Below are 24,532 nucleotides of genomic sequence, written 5' to 3'. Positions count from 1 at the left end.
ATTGGGTCTCTTGAAGCAGAAAACACAAAAAATCAACTGAGCTCCCCAACGAAATTTAAACCGTGTGTCTTCCAGCTTTCAGTTGACTGTACTGGTCCTTACACTAAGACAGTAGGCACGGACGAATGCGACAGTTCTTTACTTCATCCTCTTTTAAAGGAAGCCTGGAAAGAGGCCCGAAACTCAGTCTACCAAATCAAGGTGCTGAATGTCATTATCCATAATATTTTACTGTAGAAATGATTTGATATTTCGAAGCCAGAAAATATTCAAAAACCTAATATAGTCCCGCCGGGGCTCGAACCCACGGACCTTTTATTTTACAGTAACCACTTAAAACATGCGGCAGCAAAGGAGAATGTGATATTTCCTTAAAATAGGACAAGTAACTGACATAATTGTTCATTTTAGTTTCCTAAATTACATTGCTTAAATTTTAACAGGTAACATTTAAAACGAAAGCTTTGTAAAGATAGATAAAACGAAGATATATAGTTGTTAATTTTTTTTTATACAACTAAAATGTATGGTTATTTTACGATCAAAAGATGTGGTCTTCTCTCAAATGTTCAAAAATTTACACTAAAAATAATGGCTTTCTGATGGTAGTTATTTTGTATTAGCTGAGAAATGCTTGGCGCCAAAGCGGAATCTTGGCTAATGGCGCATGCGCCGCCGGAATTGACAATGAAATGTATTCTGTGAGAAACTTGATTTTTGTGGTACATTGGAAGTTGCGATTCATATGTTACGCTGTAAGGTGAAACCTAGCGCCAGAGTGTCGCTATGGAAAATAAATGTATTGAAACTGTGTAATGTGTGTGGTGTTATTTTATTATGATATATAGCTATCGACGGGAAATAGAATAAGTCAATTCAAGTTTTGTGGCCGATCAGAGCCGGAACAGCTAATGAAGTTTATGAGACTGTGATATTACTTTCGATTTTGTGCAATGAAGAATTACATAGGATACTTCCAGATTGAAGTTCTGTAGAAACAAAAGGGTAAGTACCTTCCTCCTTTTCGAAGCTCATTGTACCTTTTTGAAGCTCTTTATTTGTTTATTGACTTTTGCTAATTAAAATGTCACTAAAGGAGGTATTAGCGAAAAAACGTACATTGAAACCGCAGTTAACAAAGTTAAAACAACAAAGTGCGGACGAAAATGTCCAAAGAAGTGACTTGGAAGTACTAAAGAATAAATGTTAAGTGTCTGAGACAGAAATAAATTCTAATTTCGATTCTTTGTTAGGGTTATGTACGGAAGAATGTATTGATGTTTATGTAAAAGAGAAAGAAGAGATTGACGATATTCTCTTAGAAGTAGAAGTCGAATTAAATAGTAAATTAGCTAAACTTTCCAAAGAAATTAAATCGGAGCCTTCGGTTTGCACGAATAGTGAGAACAATGTTAAATTACCCAAAATTAATTTGCCAACGTTTTCAGGTAACTTACATGAGTGGCTTTCATTTAAAGATACCTTTTTAGCCAGTGTTGATTCAAATCCTAATTTAACAGATGCAGTCAAATTACAGTACTTAAAATCTGCGCTAAGAAGAGATGCTTATCGTATTGTGCAGTCAATATCCATAGTTGACTCTAATTATAAATTAGCCTTTTCATTACTAGAAGATAGGTTCTCTAATCACCGTGAACAAATGTATGCTTATCTGAGACGATTTATGAATATGCATCATATGCAAAATAAGTCTGCGTCAGCAATATTAAACTTAATTGACATTACAAATGAATGCGTGATATCATTAGAAGTTTTAAATCAGAGTGTTAACGGTTTTTATTCCAATGTATTTGCATACATTTTAAGGCAAAAATTAGATCCAAAGACCAAAATATGGTGGGAAAGAAAATTACAGAAAGAGAATTTGCCTAATTTAACAGATCTTATAGAATTTAATAAAGATCATGCAAGAACTCTCAACGCTTCAAATACTGTGACTAACACAAAAAATGTTACACATAGAGTTACCGCTGTCGTTTCTAATGCAAATGAAAAACATATGCAGAATTCGTGTAGGTTATGTAATTTGAGCAATCACAAGCTTTTTAATTGTTCTAAATTTCAGAAATTAAGTGTAAAAGAAAGGGTAGAATTTGTGAAAAAACAGAATTTATGTTTTTGTTGTTTTAATTTGCACAGTGTGAGAAATTGCCGTTCTAATTACTTGTGCAAGAAGTGTAAGAAAAAACACAGCTTTCTCTTGTGTTATCAAAACGAAAATAATTCCGTTGGCACCACAGTAGAAAGAGCTGACACTTCCGATCAGGAGTAGGGTGATCAAAACAGTAATGCGTTAAATGTACACACAACCTGCATTTCAAGCTAAAACTCAAAACGAAACCTTTACAGCCGCTACAGGTATTAACAGTGGGAAAACGTGATTTTATCTACTGCCTTTGTATTCATTGAGACTAACGATGGAACTTTAATTAAGGTGAAAGCGTTATGTGATAGTGGAAGTGTTTCTTGTTTTTGTACAACTGAATTAGCGGATATACTTAATTTAAAAAGGGAAAAGACAAATATTTCGGTTTGCAGTATATCAGGTATTTCAACTACGATAAAAGGAAAAGCAGTTGCCATTATCTGTGGTGTTGGTGTATTTAATTATGGCAAAGCACACTAGGGCTATCTGCCTAAGGGGAGGGATGCCTTTCGTGGAGGACTTTCTAAGGGAAACTGGCTCGTATACACGTTACACATGGGGAAAACCACGAAAACGCCCATGCAGCCAGCCCGTTCGCGGGATTCGAACCCCGGACCGAACTACCAGTGTTCAGCGTCTTTACCGCTCGGCCGCTGGTGGGCTGCCATTATCTGTAATCAGGAACAAACGTATAAAAGGAAACTAGAGGTTTTGGTAATTCCAAAAATAGCAGGTTTAACTCCCGAAAAGTTTATCGATGTTAGTAACCTTGCGATTTCTGAGAAGGTGAATTTAGCGGATCCGGAATTTTATAAACCAGAGAAAGTAAACCTGTTTTTCGGCGCTAAAGTTTTTTATGATATGTTAAGAGCTGGTAAAATCTATGTTCCTAACACAGGCTTGATATTATAAAATAGTGTGTTTGGATATATAGTTAGTGGAAATGTAAATGATTCACGAAGAAATAATTTATCGTATTGTGGGTTAATAAATGATAATTCAGAGAGTGAATTGAAAATGTTTTTCGAACTAGAATCATTAGGAATTAAAGATGATCCTTATTGTCATGAGGAAGACAAAGCAGTTGAAATATTTAATAAGACAGTTTGTTTTAAAGCTGGTCGCTACGAGGTTACTTTACCTTGGAAAAGGGACTGGAGGGAATTAGCTGATAATTACCGAGTAGCGGAAAATAGATTAAAAACTCTTGCAAAGCGAATGAATTATGACAAAACACTGTTTTCTACATATAGTGAAATATTAGATGATTATCTCAAGCAAGGTATCATTGAAAGAGTGTCAGATGGACATATACCTATCGGTAAACCAGTATTTTACCTACCACACCAACCGGTATTTAGAGAAACCAGTACTTCAACGAAGACTAGAATAGTGTTTGATGGCAGCTCACATGAGTTCGAGCAGCTATCACTGAACGATTGTCTATGGACAGGGACAAATTTACATCCTAATGTGTTCCATATGCTAATTAATTTCCGATTAAATAAAGTTGCAATTTCAGCGGATGTAGAAAAGCATTTTTGCTTTGGCAGAAAAGGATCAAGACGCAGTGCGATTCCTGTTTGTGTAAAACACACAATTAAATGATCTAAAACTAGCGACATATAGATTCAAGCGCGTAAATTTTGGGATTAAGTCAAGTCCGTTTTTGTTGGCTGCAATAATTAAAGAACACATTAGAAAATATCGAGATGAGCAGCCAGGTGTATTTGAAATGCTGAATTCTTGTGTTTATGCTGATGATTTTATTACTGGACAGGACAGTATAGATGAGGCTCTAAGCTTATCGCGTAAAGCTAAACAAATTATGAGTGCAGAAAATATGAACTTGCGTAAATGGGTATCCAATGATCCTGAGCTGATGAGAAAATGGGAAAAAGAAGAGTTCGAGATCCATCCACATAAAATCAATGACTCAAACGAGACACTTAAGATCTTGGCAATATCTTGGGATACTAATGAAGACAGTCAGAGTATAGACACAGTTTGATGGAATTCCTTAAGAATAAGCGTAATACGAAACGGTTCATCTTGAAAACTGCCGGGAAGATTTTTGATCCCTTTGGGTTAATAACTCCATTTACTGTTAGACTTAAATTCTTGCTACAAGAACTTTGGGTTCGAAAATAGACATGGGATGATGAACTACCTACAGATATCTGTCAAGAGTGGGCAAAGTGATGCTGTGAGTGTCATCATCTAAGTAAAATTGCAGTTGCAAGATTCATTTTGAATTCCGAAGCCGATTCCATAAAGATCCATTGCTTTTCAGATGCTAGTCAGAGGGCGTACAGTACTGTAGTCTACGTAAAACTGCGTAAACAAGAAGAAATTTCTGTGAGTTTCGTCGCATCAAAATGTCGTGTTGCACCTGAGAAAAGAATTACGTTACCTTGTCTTGAATTACTTGGTGCATTACTAGCAGCGCGTTTAGGTTCTGGAGTGAAAAAATTGCTCGATCAAAAGAAATCCTCGAGAACATTTTATTGGACTGATGCCAAAATAGTGCTATGCTGGATTAACGGTACCAGCACCAAATGGAAATCTTTCATCGCCAACAGAGTTAACGAGATTGGGAAGTTAACACAGCAGACAGAGTGAATCTATTGTTCAACAAAAGAGAACCCAGCAGATGTTATGACGCGTGGTGTTCAAATTGACTTTCTTGTGAACTGTTCCAAATGGTGGTCATGCTGTGACTTTCTAACATGCTCAGAGATTCCTCATCAGGACTTATCATTTGAGGTAGTTGAAGAAGTGTGTCCAAATGAACTTAAAGAGGACAATGAACTGCATAACGATTCTAACTTAGTTTTAATTGCATGTAATGAACCAAACCTCTTTAATGATATTCTTAATTTGTCTTCTAATTATACTAAACTTATTCGTACTGTAAGTTTCATTTTCAGGTTTATCCATAATCTTAAGAACCCTCAGGTAAGGAAGTACGGAGTACTTAATTTAGAAGAGATAAAGGATGCTGAGGTGTATATTTTATTAGAGGCCCAAAAAATTGAGTTTATAGACGAAATAAATCAATTAAAAAGAGGTAAGTGTGTAAACCTCAAAAGTAAATTAGCATCACTGAATGTGTTTCTTGATAACATGGAGCTAATTAGAGTGGGCGGACGATTGTCCTATTCGGACCTACCCGCTAATAGTAAACACCCTATAGTTTTACCTAGTAAACATCGTTTAACTACTATTATTTTAGAGCATTTTCATTTGAAGTACTTTCATTTACGATCACAATCACTGTTACATCAGGTAAGACAAAGTTTCTGGCCACTCAATGGCAGAAATAATTGTAGAAAGATCATCTACAGATGTGTGACATGTTTTAAGAACAAACCCATCACAGTTCAACAAATAAAGGCCGAGTTACCCAAAGAGCGTGTCACACCATCATACCCATTTAACATAATTGGTATTGATTTCTGAGGCCCATTTGCAATAAAGTTTAAGAATCAACGTAAGGGAGTTTTGAACAAAATTTATGTCGTAGTATATGTATGTATGAGTACAAAAGCCATACACTTTGTGACAGACCAAACTAGTCAATCTTTTATTTCGAGCTTAAAACGTTTTTTCTCTAGAAGTGAAAAATGTACTGTAATAATGAGTACTGTAATAATGAGTGTAATAATAACCTTTATTGGTACTAGTGTAGAACTCAAAAAATTACAAAACATTGGTTGAGTGTCCAGATGAGAATTTAGCGAGTTTTTATACCACTGAAGGTATAGAGTGGAAATTTATTCCTCCAAAGTCGCCAAATTTCGGCGGAATTTGGGAGGCCGGGATTAAATAATTTAAGAGTCATTTGAAGAGCGTTATTGGTAATCAGTGTTTAACTTTAGAAGAAGTTTTAACTGTTTTAACTGAAATTGAAGGAGTATTGAACTCAAGACCTCTTACTCCAATTTCAGCTGATTATAATAATTTTGAAACTTTGACCCCAGGTCATTTTTTGGTTGGTAGACCTATCACAACTCTAGCTGAGCCAGATTTATCCAACATAAATGAAAAAAGACTTTCTGAATGGCAAAGAATCACTAAGTAGACACAAAAAATTTCGAAATTATGGAAACGTGATTATCTTAATAATTTACAAGAACGTCACAAGTGGAAAATTTTAAAGGATGACGCTCAGTTGGGAACTCATGTATTAATAAAAGATGAAAATTTGCCTTCAACCAAATGGTTAGTGGGGAGAATAGCTGAGATTTTTCATGGTAGGAATAACAAAATAAGAGTAGTAACTGTAAGATTGCCTAATCAGCATATGCTGAAACGAAATGTTCGAGATATATGTATACTTCCTGTAGAATGGCCCACCAGCGGCCGAGCGGTAAAGTCGCTGAACACTGGTAGTTCGGTCCGAGGTTCGAATCCCGCGAACGGGCTGGCTGCATGGGCGTTTTCGTGGTTTTCCCCGTGTATACGAGCCAGTTTCCCTTAGAAAGTCCTCCACGAAAGGCATCCCTCCCCTTAGGCAGATAGCCCTAGTGTGCTTTGCCATAATTAAATACACACCACCACCACTTCCTGTAGAATGATGGTTCATTTCTAATTTAAACTGGTATTTGTTGTAATAATTTGAATGTATATTTTTCAATATTGTGATTTGTTATTGTGAAGTAATTTATTGTAGTGCCTTTATATTTACATTTATTGAAATAATAGTTTGAAATTGTTAATTTCAACGCCGGGAGTGTTTTGTATTAGCTGAGAAATGCTTGGCGCCAAAGCGGAATCTTGGCTAATGGCGCATGCGCCGCCGGAATTGGCAATGAAATGTATTCTGTGAGAAACTTGATTTTTGTGGTACATTGAAAGTTTCTATTCATATGTTACGCTGTAAGGTGAAACCTAGCGCCAGAGTGTCGCTATGGAAAATAAATGTATTGAAACTGTGTAATGTGTGTGGTGTTATTTTATTATGATATATAGCTATCGACGGGAAATAGAATAAGTCAATTCAGTAGTCTCCGCAATTCATGCTAATTTCAATACTCTGAATTAGCGATTTAATTTGTTTTATGTATCTGATTCTGATAGTTTAAAATCTGATTATCATGATTAAAAATTCAATTTCATACCTACATTCATTCTCTACACTTATTTACACTATTTAAAAAGATAAAGTATAAAAAAATATTTGAATAGATTATTTTCAACATTTATATTAGATCTTTGATTTCTAAAAGCAGAATCATGAGCATTTAATATTTATTTCTCATTATTTTATGATCAAAAGATGTGTTCTTTTGTTAATATAGTCTAGAATTTCCACACTTGGAAATAATGGTGTTCTGATGGAAGTCACCGAAATGCATGCCAATTTCTGTTCTCTGAATTTGTGATTGACTTTGCACCCATATTTAATAGTTTAAAATCCAACACTCATTATTAAACTCAATTTCATACATACGTTATCTACAGTTATATGCACAATTTAAAAAAAACTAAAAAGAACATATTTGATTAGATTAATTATTTTCAGGTTTTTATATTAGATATTTGCTTTCGAAAAACAGATTAATGATCATTTAACATTTATTCCTCATACTCTAACGCATGAAATATATATTCAGTTTCTGAACTTGAATAAAGTGAGAACTTTCTTTCTTGACCAAACACTAAATCAGAAAAAATTGTTGTTACATCAATGTGAATCTTTAAAACAATCAAAGACTTAAGGTCAATAAATGTCAGCTTGTGACATGGCTGCAAAAGCGACACAAGATTGAGCTATCAATAGACTTCATTTTTACGATCGCTCCTTCCTTAAAAATACCTCCTTTTTAAGAGCGAATCGAAGTTCCAGAATGGTTCAGTCTGACTGTTTTATGTTTGCCTGGTCGATGGCAGCTTCCGAAAGAGTGAAAAAAGAGCCTCACAAAGTGCATCCAACTATTTTGGTCCACGACTGGCCATTTTATGTCTCAAGTGGGGGAAGGGGAAAGGTCTTGAGTTCTTCTTCCAGTTACAAGTAAAAAGGCAAAAGAAAATCCAGACTGAGGCATTGAATAAATAATAAGAGCGAGCCCTCTTACGAGTTTTTCTGAATTTTCAATTACATCTCGGTAGTTATACAATCTTTGTACACGAAAGCTCATATAAATAAAGTACGATCTAGAGATAATCTCCGTTCATAAAAAACTGAATTTGAAGACAGCCAAGTATTTAAGTAGACGGAAAAGAAAATGTAACGGAAGGTTCCTTAATATTTTAAAAGACAGATAATCCGGCCTATTCCAGATTTTGCAAATGTTGGATTATCGAATTATATCTGTGCAGTATTGCAAAGCGATTGCTTTAATAATTATTTGATATACACTCTGTCCCAAAGTATATAGGTGCAACTATACATGTTTTAAAAAAATGGAAAGTAACACAAACACCAAATAAAAATCTGTTTATTGGCATTACATGCGACTTGCATTCTAGTAATTATTCAACTAAAATAGCAAATGGTATTTTAGAAAAAATAAAAACACAGAAGAATATGCTTCCCAAACGGTTATAGAATATTAGCATTTTAACATCTTGTGAACGATTTCAAATTCCTTAATACTTCAAAGTCGTCCCATTATTCCAAATGACGTCGTATAAACATTTCTCCATCGAGAGAACTAAGTTTGGTAATAACTCTGGTTCCACATTGTACCATGTACTCTCGACGTCTACCTTTAAGACATTCACGAAAGAAAACTCCTTTCGTTCTCGTAAACTCTCCAAGACATAATACCTCACACATTCTCGATCGGGTTAATATCGGGGCCTCATTGGTCCCATGTCTAAGTAACTTTTTGTAGCATTAGAGGCATAAATGGGAATACTGTAATGCTGGTACACCCAATTCTATCCCCCAAGTTTTTCTGCAAATGACATAAGACGATCTCTTAGTGTTTCTATGTATTTATACGAATCTTGCCGACCATCTAGAAAAGATGAAACCCACTTGCCTGGTGGAACCGAAAGCTTCCCACGCCATAACTGATCCACCTCCACTGTTTCTACTGAAATAGCTCCGAGGATCTTTTCGTAAGTCAGGCCAGTAATATGAATACCTGTCAGGACTATTAAGATTCCATCAGTTCGATGTGTCGATTAGCTCTGCTATGCCTTCAATTCAGATTTTTCAAATTGCTGCCCTATGGAGAGAAACTGGTTTTGGAGATGGGTCGGTACGTCACCTGTCTCCGTTAACTCAGATAAACCCCAATGTGAAAGGCCCTTTACGTGACATCAGAAGATAAATCATGCTTACATATCGATTCAGAAGTTTCGAAATTTCCTTAACAGTCTTACCGTACAATTTAAAGATCAGAATCCTGTTTATTTCAGCATCAACAGGCCGTAGTTTCAGGCGTATTTGAACTCAGGTCTAATGATCGTTTTCCTTTTTACTTCCTTGTAAGAAGTAAAAAGTATTGTAATCTCGAAAAGTATTGTAATCGCGAAAAGTTTCAGGCAGCATATTTCAATGAAAATATCCACTTTGAACGCTATCGAATGCAATTTAACGATGTTTTTGCGTGCTATCTGTACGTAAGGACAGAATAAAAGACTCTTTTCCTCCAAAAAAAATTATAAAAATGCTTTAAAATGAATTCTGAAGAGAATTTTTCGTTTCGTCTGTACGAACGTACGTACGTATCTCGCATAACTCAAAAACTCGTAGCCTCAGAACGTTGAAATTTTGCGTATAGGACTGCTATAACATGCACATGTGCACCTCGTATTGTGGTTGCAATCGGCCGCACCAAACATATATATATATATTTATATATATATCCACTCTGTTACCCGGCACAGTGCAGTTTCTTTCTCTTATATGTTTGTAAATTATACATTTTTTGCTTTCAAAATGATTGAATTATGATGTTCTTAATCTTCAGGTTAATTTTTTTATGCCATTAATAAATCTGTATGCAATATTTTTAGAATTATCAATAATTTTAGATTTGTTTAAATACCGCTAAGCCTACTAATTTTTTTTGATGGCGGCCATTGCTTGTTTACATTTGAAACAGCAGAATAGTGGATTTGTTGCCAATCTAGAGAAGCTTAGCTTCGCAACAAAGATAACGCCTTCATTTATTATTGCGAATTAAATCATGCTTAATCCTTTCTGGTATTTTTTCGAGGAAATAAGTGTTAAGATTTTTAATACAGATATTTTCAGTTTTTATATATTTTTGCCTTGTCTTGAAGTGAGAACTGAATTAATTGAATGACAAATACTCAATCGTCTGTGAAAAACTGTTTCTTTTTTGTTTTGTTTGCTTAATTTCTTTTATACATCGTTCTAGCTTTATTATAGTATTTGAATAGAACATGTGGCAATTTTGTGCATTCTGAGTTATAATATGAATGAAATATAATACTGTTATTGAATCTAGCGCCAGAGTGTTGCTATGGTAAACAAATTCTAGAGTGAATTTTAAAGAATGCATTTATTCTGTTGTGGTTTATGCGCTGTCGGCGAAGTAGATTTAATTCAATCCAATAAGTTTAAATGAAATGCAAGAAAAATGCGTATAATTTAATATTCCGTACAAGGAAGTCACGTGGTGTACACATCAGATTTTTTAAATTGGAGACCTGAATGACGGCGTTATCAAATAAAAGGCTCAAGTTTCCATCATGATTGTTGATAACCAATTTTCATGAAATTACATTTGTCTATTAGCTTTTGGGAACACATTTTGTCTAAAAGACAAACTGATATTTTTCTTAAATATTTTATCAGATACCAAGGCACATGTGTTTTAAAAAGCATTTTAATTGTGTAATTTTAAACATTTCTATTAATATTTTATTATAAAGTCGTGAACTAATTTTGCTTGATTGATGCATATCGCACAATAATTTATTTCCAAGCATAATTTATTTATTAATTTCCAAGCATAATTAATTTATTAATTTCCAAGCATAATTTATATAAGTCAATTATTAATTCATCCTACCGCCATATAGAACTTGGGCCCACCAACGGCCGAGCGGCAAAATCGCCACTTGCTTTTACGACATGGGTTCGATTACAGGCGAACGGGCTGGCTGCATGGCCGTTTTCCTGGTTTTTCCCATGTGTAACTTATATACGAGCCAGTTTCCTTTAGAAAATTCTCCATGAAGGAATCCCTCCCTTAGGCAGATAGGCTTAGTGTACTTTACCCTTCAACTAAAACTAGATAAAAGTTGAGCAGTATAATAATTAATGTCGATACTGGCAAAATCACCAGCTCAGTCTTTTACATTTCGCTTATCATATTAGACAGACGGTATAAATGTACGTCCACGTTTATTTGCAATCTCAAAAGCAAAGCATTCAATTCAAATAATTCATAAGACTAGTGTCAGATATATTGAATAAAATTTCGGATAAACTGAAATTAGAAATTTCACAAATGTTTGCAGATTCGCTTATTATTAAAATCAAGGTTTTCTTATTTTGTTGGACATAACAGAGTTTCACAATACATATAATTGATTTCCCATTTTTCAATACACATTTTGCTACACATTTTATACACATTCGGAGGGGAAAAAAGATTTATTTTCTTTGTGTATCCGTTTTTTGTGACCTAAAATTGTGCTTTTTTATTGAAATAAATTAAGAAATTACTATTTCTTTTATATGATATTCATATGGTTTTTTAATTGCAATTTATAAAATCATTCAATCAATTTATAACATCATGTGTTCTTACGCCTGCGAGAAGGCGTAAGAACACATAAATAATATAACATGGGGTGCATACCTTTATCTTGCCATTCAGACTAGTTGTTCGTCTCAGCTAATCGCTTTACGATCCAGGGAGATGACAAGACAAAAAGTAATATTTTTGTTTAGAGCAAAACAAAAATGCACTTATATCTCATTGGGATGAAAAATACTTTCTTCGAGCTGAGATATATGTGCATTTTTATTTTGGTTTCAATTCATTTAAACACATTTTGACCAAATAAATATAGCCCATAAAAATTCTTTTGGGTTCGCATTAAACCAAGGCGGAATTTTTTTCATCGCCTGCTGAAGTCTTCCCACATGTTTTGGTTTTCCTACGGAAATTCAGTCATTTATTCTGTTTCTAGTATCACTGTCGGTTTTACTAACTGCTAAATAAAATATGTCATTGATAATTTCTGTTAACGGCATTCTTAGTTAATATTGCAATTCGGGTCACTCAAAACTTCAAAAACAACGGAATAGGACACCAGCTGGATTCCAGTCTTGATCTAAGCGAAATTTTTCCTGTCTTAAAACAGATACTAATAACACACTGAACTTGTTCATTTTATAACTTAATGCTCTGAGACGACGTCCCTGAACAAAGCTATCAGGGATTTGAATCTGGTTGAAACCTCGGGGTTTCCTTAGAACTGCTGAACTTTCCACGCATTAAAGCAAATAGGAACTGATGATTGTAAGCTTGTCAAACTAAATCTATCTTCCGACTGCAGCCCTTCCTCGTCAGGGTATAATTTTTGTGGTAATCAAGCAGCGTTAACACCAGAATCCTCACACATCGGCTACAAGCTATTGCTTTAAATTTATGATAAAAGTGCTTAGCATTCAAATCTGCATAAATTCTCGAAAGAGAGAACCTAGTGCCGAAATAAGGCAAAAATGAAAGATATGAATCAAATAAAACTTATTAATTAATCTCAAACATGATGCCACAAATATTACAGTTAACTTCGTTTAAAATTACACTTTAATTAATCTTATGAGCTCAACCGTATTCTTCTGGTTTTTTTTTTTTTTTTTTTTTTTTTTTTTTTTTTTTGGTGGGTGGAGGGAAATCTGCCTTTGTAATTTTATGCAGATTTCAAAGGCTATGTTAAATTAAAAAGAACGTTTACAGGTTGTTCTTCTAGGCATGAATAAAAAAAAGAAAAAAAATTAGTTACCCTTGTTTGTTTCAAAAAACTATTTATTTATTTACAGGAAATATGTAACAAAACATGTCATTGTAATTCCTAAAGATTTTTGAAGTAGGCTTAATTAAATGTTAAATTATACCTTGATTTAAATGACTTCCTTTTTAAAATCCTAAAATTTTCAGTTCATTAAAATGCATTTACTGATTAATGTTAGAAAAAATATCATATTCCCAGAAAATGAGAGAAACCAAAGGTCTCTGCAAATATTTTCTTAAAAATGCCCGTCTGTAGTAGAAGAAAGAAAACAATGAAAAGGGAAACAACTATCCCAAACCTTCTTTCATTGATAAGCTGTCTTATGTATATTTTAATATTTGCCTACGAAGAAGGCATCTTAAGAAGACATTTTCAGGTTATTTTAAGGATAAAATCGTAATTCGTAATTGGGTTAATGCAGTTAAACTTCAGTATTAAACAGATATCCATAAGAAAGCAAGACATATACCTACCTCTCTCAATAGTACGAATGGCTCCAGCTTCAGATGTCTGTAAAACAAAAAGGTAAATTTGCACAAAAACTAGGACTAAAAATAAATTACATGAAATTCATTGTATTGTTAAACAAGATTATGTAGCATGGTATTTTTACTTTATTTGCAAAAAATTACCAATTAAATTATAACAAATTTTCTTTATCTTGAAGTTAAGGCCCTTTGAAATATATTGCAATTAAATTTATACTAATTACGTTTTTAATACTTTGAATGCGAAAATATGATTTGAACGAAACCTACCTTCATGAACTGATTTGGGTCACCTGCAAGCCGCAGTCTTTCATCAAGGCTGCCTCTACGTGGGGCCACAGTAACATATTCACCAGCGTCGACTAAATCTTGAGGTAAACTTTCTCTTCGGAAGGGATTCGTTTCAGATCGAAAAGGATTCGTCCCTGTTCTAGGAAGCGTCTGGTTACCTGAAGACCTCTCTCGGCGGACAGGCCTGATTGCAGGCTGTGGTACTTCGGGCGGCTTAGTTCGGGGAAGTGTAGCTGGTGGAGAAGGGGATGAAAACTCATTTCTTGTCATAGATTGTGCATGCTGCCTTTGCTTTTCCTGATTAGTTGAAATTGGGATGTTTTCTTGAGGTATCTTTTGCTCCATCAAACTGACATAAACACCATTCCTTTCGTCCATTAAGGAATGTTTTTGCTCTAATTTTTGTTGTTCCACAATTTCGTTTTGAATAGGTCCCTTACCCGGTCTGCACTGTGTTTTATGCTGTCTTTGAGGATGCTGCGAAACTTTATCATGAGGATAAGGTTCAGGTACATTTGTTGGCTCCTGTTGTTTTCCTTCTAAGCGACGGAACTTTTCCTGCTGATTTCTTTTGGTATCTTCTATGCAGGGTGCTTTTCCTGCCGGAAATTGTAAGATTTCCTTTGAATGTTGAACACCAAAATTTTCTGGGGAATATATTTGTCCATTAGTTAATTTTGAATTATTAGTTTGTTGAGCATGTTGGGATTTAGATGGAGGCAGCTTGTCATTCGAATACTGTTGAATGTGCGAAGGTTTATCTTGCAAATAAAGCTCTTCGTGTTTGCTGTCATCTATCCGATTGTTTTGCACATTTGTTTGCGAATGACGAGGTATTTCTTCAGGAGGTTGTTGAGGATGTTGTGGTCTAGGAATAATTTGTTGCTCTGGAGGCTGCCGTAGTCGTTGATTTCTTTGAGGTGGGAGGGTTTGGTGTATATCTTGAGGAACAATGGCTCTCTGTTGAACGTATTCCAAAGAATGTTGTTCAGGTGGCGATAAATCAGCTGCCAAACCAGGTTTTTGTGGCGGGTTCACTATAGGATGCTGAGGTCTGGGCTTTGGAATTTCATTAACATGATACGTTTTTGTCTTTGAATAGTCAAAACTATTATCCGTAGGATACTGAACAATGTGATGAGAGTTTGGATCCTCAGCTCGTTGAGATGTTTGTAAAGGATGCTGCATTTGATTTACAGAATGATCAGTCCGATTTTGAGGCTCTCGTTGAGAACGTTGCATAGCTTCATCGCCAATAATTTGGGATTGCTGTTGATCTGAATAAGTTTGAGCTCTGTCTTTTTCATTAGGATGCATTTGGTTCTTTAACATGTCTTTAACATGAGGAAGTCTCTGTTGTTCTGCATTGTACTTAGATTTAGAGGAATCTATAATTTGCATACTTCTGTGTTGATCTGGGGCATACTGTGGTCGCACATCTGTATGATGTTGAATCCGTTGTTGTTCTGGCGGATGCTGCGGCCTTGGATACTCCATTGGGTGTTGAGCTCTGATTTGATCCATTGTTTGCTCAGGTTTTTGTTGATCAGCTGGATGTTGGGATCTTTGCTGATCCACTGGGTGTTGAGGTCTTTGTTGATCCACTGGATGCTGAGGTTTTTGTTGATCCACAGGATATTGAGATCTTTGGGAATCCATAGTTTGCTGTGACCTCTGTTGATCTCCATGGTGTTGAGATCGTTGTTGTTCTCCTGGATATTGAGGTTTCTGCTGCTGTATAGGATACTGAGGCCTTTGTTGCTCTATTGGATACTGAGATCGTTGCTGTTCAGATGGATGCTGTGGCCTTTGCTGTTCAGCTGGATGTGGTAACCTTTGCTGTTGTTCAGCTGGATGCTGTGGTCTTTGCTGCTGTATAGGATGTTGAGACCATTGTTGCTCCATTGGATGTTGATTCCTCTGTTGGTCCATTGATTGCGCATTTGGCTGTTCCGTAGGACGCAGAGGTCTCTGCTGTTCTGAAGAGCGCTGTGGCCTTTGCGTCTCCAGCTGATTTTGTTGTTTTTGTTGTTCTGGAGGATACTGAGACCTTACAGCTCCCTGAAGTGCTTTTTGCTGCTCTAAATTGTGCTGCCTTTGTTGTTCTGGTGACATCTGAGATCTCTGTTCCTCGGTAAGATGCTGTGTTTTCCTGTGATCTACTGGATGCTGTGATCTTTGATACTCTGCTTGTTGTTGAAGTCTCTGCTGCTCAGGAGAATATGGATGTTTCTGTTGTTCCTTCGAAGGATCTCTTGGTTGCTGCATCGGACGCTGAGGTCTTAACTGTTCATTTGGATGTGGAGGTACTTTTTGTTCATTTGGATGTTGGGGTCTTTGATGGTCTCCAGGATGCCGGGGTCTTGGTAAAGTTTGCGATTGGGGATGTTGAGCTCGTGGCGAGGAACTTTGCTGTCGTATTTGGGAATCATCAGCTGGATATTGCTGTCGAGGTTGTTGATGTTCCTGTCTCATTTGTGGGCCTTGCTGAGGTTGTCTCTGTTGCACAGGCATTCGAGGCCTCTGTGATGGAAGGCTATCTGACCTTCCTCTTGGAGTTGGTGTCTGCCCTGCCATGCGAGGGTCAACAGGTTGCATAGCAATTTCTGATGTTCGTCGTTTCCTATCTACAGGCACTCCATCACGACTGATGTTCGAATCTGAAGAAGGGGAATTCGCCGATAGTTGCGGATACCTTTCTGCACATCGAATGCACATCCATACATGTTTCTAAAAAAACAAAGTAGGATGTCACTAATCTATTTACAATGTTGGGATTAATGCATTATACATATTTGCAAAATATGGATACATGTATTATGTGAAGCTGCTAAAGCGAATTAGTTAAATTACTGAAAAAAGTGTATATTTGGAAGCATTAAAAATTATTTTGTTTTTTCACCCATCTTAAGTTGTAATTCAATATACATTTGAAAGAGGGTTTTTTTTCAGTCTGAGTACTTCATGTGAAAAAAATGTGAGAATATTTTGCAATTAAATTCTACTTAATTTCCGTTTACTCACGGGTAATGTCAGTAAGAAATTAATTTTCGAAATGTTTAGTCATTAACATTTTGACGCATCGACATGACTACAATATGTGGAAAACCCCTTTCAAAGATGCGGTCATTTTTAGTAATCGATACAGCAACAAGACAGAAACCATTCAGTGGCCCAGAACTACTTTCCTTTCAGAGGAAAGAACAATGCAAAACAGACATGCAGGTTTTATCTGGAGAAATCACCATAAATTCAAAACTCTCTGTAGCTAGAAAAAATAGTGCCCCGGTAGATGAGACTTAGCAGTTACTATGATCATTCTGTTCCTTTCTATCAGGTAGACAACTTCTGTTTTTATCATATAAAGCAAAAGTTTCTGTCTATAAAGATATTATGCTTACAAAATATATAAATTAAAAAACTGCTAACAATCTAACACAAGATTATTATTTTTATATGTGCAATCAGCTGTAAAAATTGATGCAGCAGGAAATATAATGAACAGTGGAATAAATATTCTTTTAACATGAACGTAAAACACAAAATTTTATTAGTCAAATTGTTGGAAAACGAATCTAATACTTGTGCAGTCAAATTGCATTATAAACTTTTTAAATTATCTTTAGAACTTGATGCTTCTATACGATTCTGACGACTGAGTAAGGAAATAAATCTTTACTGTTTCTTGATTTCTTCCTATTTTGTACAGACTTTGCAAAGAGCATAAGTTAAATATTTTAATAGAGCCTCAAATAGTAAATTAAATGCCACGAAGAGCATAATTTCGTTTAAAAAAAGGAACTTCACTTTGTCTTATTTTATGTGTGAAATTTATTTGGATATGCAGCCAAAATAAAACTAGAAATAAGCATTTTGAGTTTCTTGAACTAAATACAATGACTTTCATTCTATGGATGTAAAAACAATTATTAGCGAAAGGAGAGGCAGCGAAATGTTTGTTGCTTTGAAGATAATTTTAAGCTTATTTATTGTCAAACGGTAGTGCGACATACAGATCAAGCAAACAGAATTCTTGCTTATTATTTTAAATGACATGCATACATGAAATATAGCACTTACATAAGCCTCATATTATATATATATATATATATATATATGAGGCTTATGTAAGTGCTATATTTATGCTTATGTAAGTGCTATATATATATATATATATATATATATATATATATATATACAGTATATACACTGGTGTTCAAAATTAATAGAATTTCCACATTTGGCCGTTTAACTGCAGAACTGATGGAAAGGTTTTGATGAAATCTAGTATGGAAATGATGTACTGTATTTGCGCTTGTTTCACGTTTTTTATCTCTAGGTTCTGAAAATTTCAAACACATTCGCATACTTTTCCCCTTCTCCCATTATACATAATTTGTGTTTTTTGTCTGAGGACTAATTTATCAGTAAATTGAATTTCCTTGATGTTTATTTTTATTCAGTGTATTCCATTTGTGTCTGCTTTTTTGTATTAGAATTCATCCGTTTCATTTATTATTTCAAATGTATGTTTGGTAGATTCAAGTTTAAGCTCATGGCATATATCCTCACACTTAAGAAGCTTCCAATTATATGATTTCACCAAGAAATGTTTTGGCAATATTTCATTATTTTTTTCCTATGAGGGCATCAATTCTATAAGTAAGAAATAAATAAAGTCATACTCTGGCTTGCTTTACCAATCTAAAATGTCTTTATTGCTTGCTATGTGTAATGAATTTCTTAAATTACATTCAATATTTGATGTACTAAATTATAATTTCAGAAATTATTTATTATCAACTAAATATTCTGCAGACATGAAAGAGTGTACATTTGGCTGAGGATATCAAAAACATGAAAATCTGCTCAATTATATACAATAAGTTTATTATAATTCTAAAATTCTGAATTTCTTTTATGAACCAAACATAGCACTAAAACATACCAATAATTTGAACATAGCGTAATAAGTATAATAACAATAATATAAACCTAATAAATGATAAGATAATAATCAAAAAGCCATAAAATTATTTCTTTAGAACGACTAATTGCATCTATTCGTTTAAACTTTTTCCCAAGTCTACCATTTAAAAAGTTAATAAACAAAGATGTTTCCTTTCTCCATTTTCAAATTTTTGAGTTTCTTTAGTTGCAGATAATTTGCATAAGATATGAAAATAAACAATATACTACACAAGAGCAAATGTTTTCTTGCTTCAACCCCTTCTAAAAGCATAGTTCTCTTTATCGACTCCTTTACACTTTTTTCCATAATATATAGCAACTAATATAATCATGGTACAAATAATTACACGTAGTACGTAAATTAAAGATAACAATTAGTAAGAATATGAAAAAACGCTTTCGGAAAAAATGGTTTATTAAACTTATATATTGTTGCGTGGGTACGAGTTTGTAATAGATTGACTGCACAAGTCCAATAAAAAAGTTAATAAAATCTATTCTTATCGAAAGAAATATAACACAATGCTGGAATTTTCTTTAGAGATATTCGCAAAATATCCCAATATCACGCAATATAATCAGTAGTTATACTTTAAATTACTGAAAACGTTAGAAGCAATGCAAAGAGAAAGCTAATCCGATTTCGCGCTGAACTCGAAGAAAATAACAGCGGCAGCTAACTAAACAACTGAGAAGAGATTTATTTATTTATTTATTTCTGATTCACCTCAGGTATACAACTACTTTGAGTTTTGACCTGTACAATCTGTGCAGCCTATAAAGGCCATTTCACGGTTTTTAGTACATTAAGGTGCTACTGCACCTCGCCCGGGGGCGTGACATTAGAACAAGGTGCAATCATTCCATGGCGAAGTCATGCTGAATATACGAAAATTGGGAAATTAGTACTTGGAAAACAAAATCATCCAGCATTCAAGTCCTTGCATGATGCATTCGGTCAGGATAGTAGCGTAAGGTTACTGAGATAGGGTGCGCAGTCCAGCAGGTAATCAGGAGTAGAACCACAGCAGTGGGCGTGGTGAGATCACAGAATACACAGTCCTTAACACATAGTAATTAATTCAGAGTCTCTAGCCTGCTTCCAGGCAAAAAGCTAATTTTGGCAGTAACACAGTACTTGGTTAAATAAGGTTAGATAGAGCACAAAACACAACTTCATATGTACACTATTTACATCACCACCGCGCATTATGGTGAATTGACCGAGGTCTTCACCACGCTGTCCACCGTAGGGTCATAATTACCGAGTTCTCTTAGCGTGTGCACTGGAGAATTATCCATTTTTTCGAAGAAGTTGTGCGCCTCCATGAGGATTTGTTCAGGAATGGGGCTTTATTTTCAAGTCTGCATGAATGATGCTGTTTCGTACAAACCAGGGCGCATTAGTGATGGCTCTCAAAATTTTGTTTTGAAGGACTTCTAGCTTTCTTCTATCCGTCTTATTGGCAATTGCCCACGCTGGGGCGGCGTACAGCATAACTGGCCTAATCATAGTGAGATAGATCATGTGTTTAGCTTTTAAGATCAATTTCGATTTACTACCAATAACAGTATAAAGCGACATGAAAACTCCTTTTGCTTTATTTACTTGGTTGGTTACGTGCTCTTTGAAAGTGAGCCTATCATCTAGGGTAACTCCCAAGTACTTTGCGGACGAGGAAACTGGAATCACATCATTCTCTATCTTGATATCCGTGTTCGTAGTGACATTTCTTCTGTAGCGACGGAACTGGACAATTTTACATTTCGCGGTATGAATTTTAATTCTCCATAGTTGACACCAAGCAGCTACTATGTTGATGTGAAACTGTAGGTTAGTAAGAGCAAGTTGGGGGCTTTTAGATTCCCATAAAATCACCGTGTCGTCTGAGTATTTCAGGGTTTTAGCATTCAGTGGGTTGTGTAAATCATTAACGAAAATGTTGAATAATTTGGGCCAATAACAGACCCTTGCGGGACGCCGCTGGCAATGATTTTCCTTCCGGAAAAGGAGTCTCCAACTCTCACCTGGAAGGTTCTTCTCTTTAGGTATGAGATGATTAAATTCACAAGGCTGACAGAAAAAAGGAAGTTATTTAGCTTGTAAATCAGTCCTTCGTGCCAAACCTTGTCGAAGGCCTTCTCAAGGTCTATGAAGCATGCTGCCACACCAGTCTTGTGGAAAAAAGCTGTCGTGATAATCTCAACGATATTTAGTACTTGATGGGTTGTACTGTGATGTTTCCGGAAACCAAATTGGGCCGAGTCTATCAGATCCAATCTTTCTAGCTGGTCTGTAATTCTGTTGTATAAAGCTTTCTCAAATATTTTTCCGATAGACGGAAGAAGGCTAATAGGACGATAACTGTCTGTAAGTGAGAGGTTTTCCCCGGCTTCAGTATAGTGATAATAATTGAGTGTTTCCACTCCGAAGGGTAATAACTCGTCCTGATGCAAGCATTAAAGATGTTTGTAAGTAGCACTATACACCTTGGAGGGAGTGCCTTCAGAGCACGATTGCAGATCCCGTCAAACCCGTGAGCTTTCTTGGTATTGATATGTTTAATGATAGTATGGACTTCTTTCGGGGAGATGAATTTTATATAATCCGTATTGTCCCTGTTTTTGAGCATGTTAACGACATTTTGAACCTCCTCTTCGTGCTGAGGGTTGGTCGAAGGGTTGGGCCTAAACGTCTCCTCAAGTTTCTCTGCGAACACATTGGCTATGTCTTCTTCAGAATAGTGGTTGGATCCCACGTGACTAATTGGAGCAATGTGATACGTTCTATCTTTTTTCATCGCATTCACAATTTTCCACATAGAGCTTGTATCAGTGCTAAAATGCTCTAAAATATTATCCCAATGACTTGACCTGAATTCCATGATGCCGGCCTGAATTTTCCTGTTGAGGTAGTTTATAGTCCTTTTAAGTGAAGGGTCTTGCGTAACATTAAACCTTTTCCTAATTCTATTTCTCTGCTTTATGTCGTGAGATATATCTTCAGGGAGTTTATTCCTTAAGGTATCTCTGCAAGCATATGAAGAACTCTTAATCGCATTTTGAATTTTGGAAGTCAGCGAATAAATTTCACTTTCAATTTCCCCGCTGTCTCTCAGATGGGGATTACAAGGCATGTTCCGTAGTTTATCTGTAAAGCTGGTCCAATTCACTTTAGTGCGTTTCCTTGGAGGGTCAGGGTGAAAGCCGTGAAAATCAAACACTACTGGATAGTGGTTTGACGACATTTCTTTCTTGACTTCTAAGTAGGGAGTCTGACTAATATTTTTAAGTAATGCAATATCTAGTATGTCTTCGCCACTTCGACAGTAGAAAGTGTATTCACTTGGGGTGACTAGCTGTAAGTTATTTGCATAGATATAGTTTTTAAGCAGACTACCATTTCTGTTACCCATCCTGGCTCCCCAGGAGCGATCTTTTGCATTTAGATCACCCGCAAGTATGGTAGGGAAATTCGTCGAGTCCTGTAAGTTGATATCCGGCGGGGGTTGTACGCTGCTACTATAAGGTAGTTCTCATTGGTCGTACTGCTAGCAAGAATTGCAGTGTATTCTAATCTCGTCGTCGTCTGGAGCTTGATAGTGTTGAATTTGATGTGATTCTTGATCACAACTGCAGTACCTCCACGTGTAGTCCTGAGCCTATCGCTTCTAATAACGCTATAACCTGGGATTTTGAATTTATCACAAGCCTTGAGATGACTCTCACTTATCAACATAATGTCAATATCATGAGTCCACTAATTCAAGTTTCTTGTAGTAAACACCATTTGCATTGAAAAGGGATATCCTTAAGTAAGAATACGTCGCATCGATCAGATTTGTCACGTGAGCATAGTTATTAGAACTCATATTCAATATTTGAAATGTATTCGATGGCTTCCATGCCGACTTCAATTTTACCCATTAGGGACTTTGCTGACTTAAACTTCGTAAAAAGTTCCTTCACTTTGCAAAGCTGCTTTTTGAACCAATCAAATATGTTCTCTTCAGGTTTTCCGCCTTTCGCCCAACTGGGCCAAGTTTTGGCGTTTTCGTCAGTTTTTCCACCTGGCAAGGTGGGGAAGTCATCTTTATTCAAATTAAATCTAGCTTCCTGCTCTTTTGCTGAGAGTTGGGGTTCATTTCTTTGGATTTTAGGATACTTTTCACATCCCTTGTACGACGAGACATGACTTCCATCACAGAGCGCACAGCGCGCCGGTAGTTTCTCCTTGGGAGTTTTGCAAGTGAACGTTTCATGCCAGCCTGCACATTTCATGCAGCGGGCTCTGTAATGGCAGTGCTCTCTTGAGTGCCCATAACGCTGGCACCTGTGACACTGCACAGGTCCAGGCTCTTCTTGTACTGTCTGACTACGACATCAAGTCCTCGAAGTTTTTCCAAATTCCAAATCTTCTTTCCATCATCATTTCGCTTGGTTTCAACTAGAAACAACGATAGCTTCACTATCTGACCTTCTGATAGTGAAAGTGAGGCAGCTGGTCAGCTGCCTCACTTTTTCTACGGGTATTTTTAACTCCTTCAGCTCGTTTTCAATAGCTTCTACTTTCATCGTTCTGGGTAGCTTTTTCATCACCGCTTTTAGCGGTCTATCTGTGTTAATTTTAAAAGTGTGGAAAGGGACTCCTTCACTTGCGAACATGCCTGTGATCGCTCTATAATCATCAGGGTTTTTGCTCGAATGGTTAGGGTATCTTCTTTCATTCCAGCTTTGTAACTTTTAATTTTTAAATCTTCCTGTATTCTCTCTTTTATCTTATCCCAGTCGCCACTGAACTCGTCTAACACGATTGGGGAATATGGTTTGCCGTTTTTCTGGGGGCAATAAATTCACCTTCGGTATCTGCACTATCCATTTTGTCGTCATTCTGTAAATCCGCGAATTTATTTTTCTGAGGTGGTTCATTTATCTCAGTCTCAGATCGCGTTCTTTTTAGGGTATTGCGAGGGGCAATAAATCCGTCCTCATCGACCACGTTTTTCATTTTAAGCTTAGAATTTGTCCTCCTAATTTTAGGGGTTTCCTGCGCTTGAATATTTAGCTGGAGATCACTTAACTGCTCTGAAATATGCTCCATTCTCTCAGTAACCGGTCCTACTTTCAAACCTGATTTTTCTAATTGTATCTTTTCCATAATCAGATTATAAATCTCATTAAACTTTTCCTTCGGTAGGTAACGGATAACCTGTTCATCTAGATTATTTCCGTAAATCATCTATCTCTATTTCTGACATGGCTAGCTCCAACCTAGCTGTTAGCTACTGGTAGCCGCAGCTTTGTATAAACTTTATACACTGATGTAATTTAAAGCGTTTCGAAAGCGCGTCACAAGTCACAAATTTTCAGAAACGTATTTTAACACCAACTTACTTACTTCAGTAACGAATTTCACATTTCAAACAATGAGATACATTCCGCAAGAGAAGAAGAGGAAGAATGACCTTGATTGTTTGCATTAGCTGTACATAAGTCCCGTGATCTCTGAGGTCATCTGCATTGTTTGTTTACAAAAGGTATACATAAGTCACGTGATAAATGAGGTCATCGGAATGTATCTCATTCACAATTCCAACTAACTTTCAAACTACTTTAACAACTGAATTAAAACCAGAATTCTTTAATTCCATAAACTTTA

General features: G+C 35.8%; 1 protein-coding gene across 1 annotated transcript in view; it reads right to left on the bottom strand.

Moving 5' to 3' along the window:
- The window catches only part of LOC118186632 (uncharacterized), a 435,694-nt gene that overhangs the window by 152,848 nt on the left and 258,314 nt on the right, over positions 1–24,532 (bottom strand). Inside the window, exons 3-4 of the mRNA XM_085813324.1 lie at positions 13,882–16,632; positions 13,597–13,633 (exon numbers count right to left, since the gene is read on the bottom strand). Of these exons, the coding sequence (XP_085669450.1) occupies positions 13,597–13,633; positions 13,882–16,632 (2,788 nt within the window). The remainder of the gene's footprint in view (positions 1–13,596; positions 13,634–13,881; positions 16,633–24,532) is intronic.

The sequence above is a fragment of the Stegodyphus dumicola genome, chromosome 3 (assembly GCF_044657685.1).
Source record: "Stegodyphus dumicola isolate Sdum_Otavi_A_Nest chromosome 3, ASM4465768v1".
In the NCBI taxonomy this organism is placed as follows: Eukaryota; Metazoa; Arthropoda; class Arachnida; order Araneae; family Eresidae; genus Stegodyphus; species Stegodyphus dumicola.
Note: the sequence above shows the minus strand (reverse complement) of the source record. Positions and strands in the feature narration are given on the sequence as shown.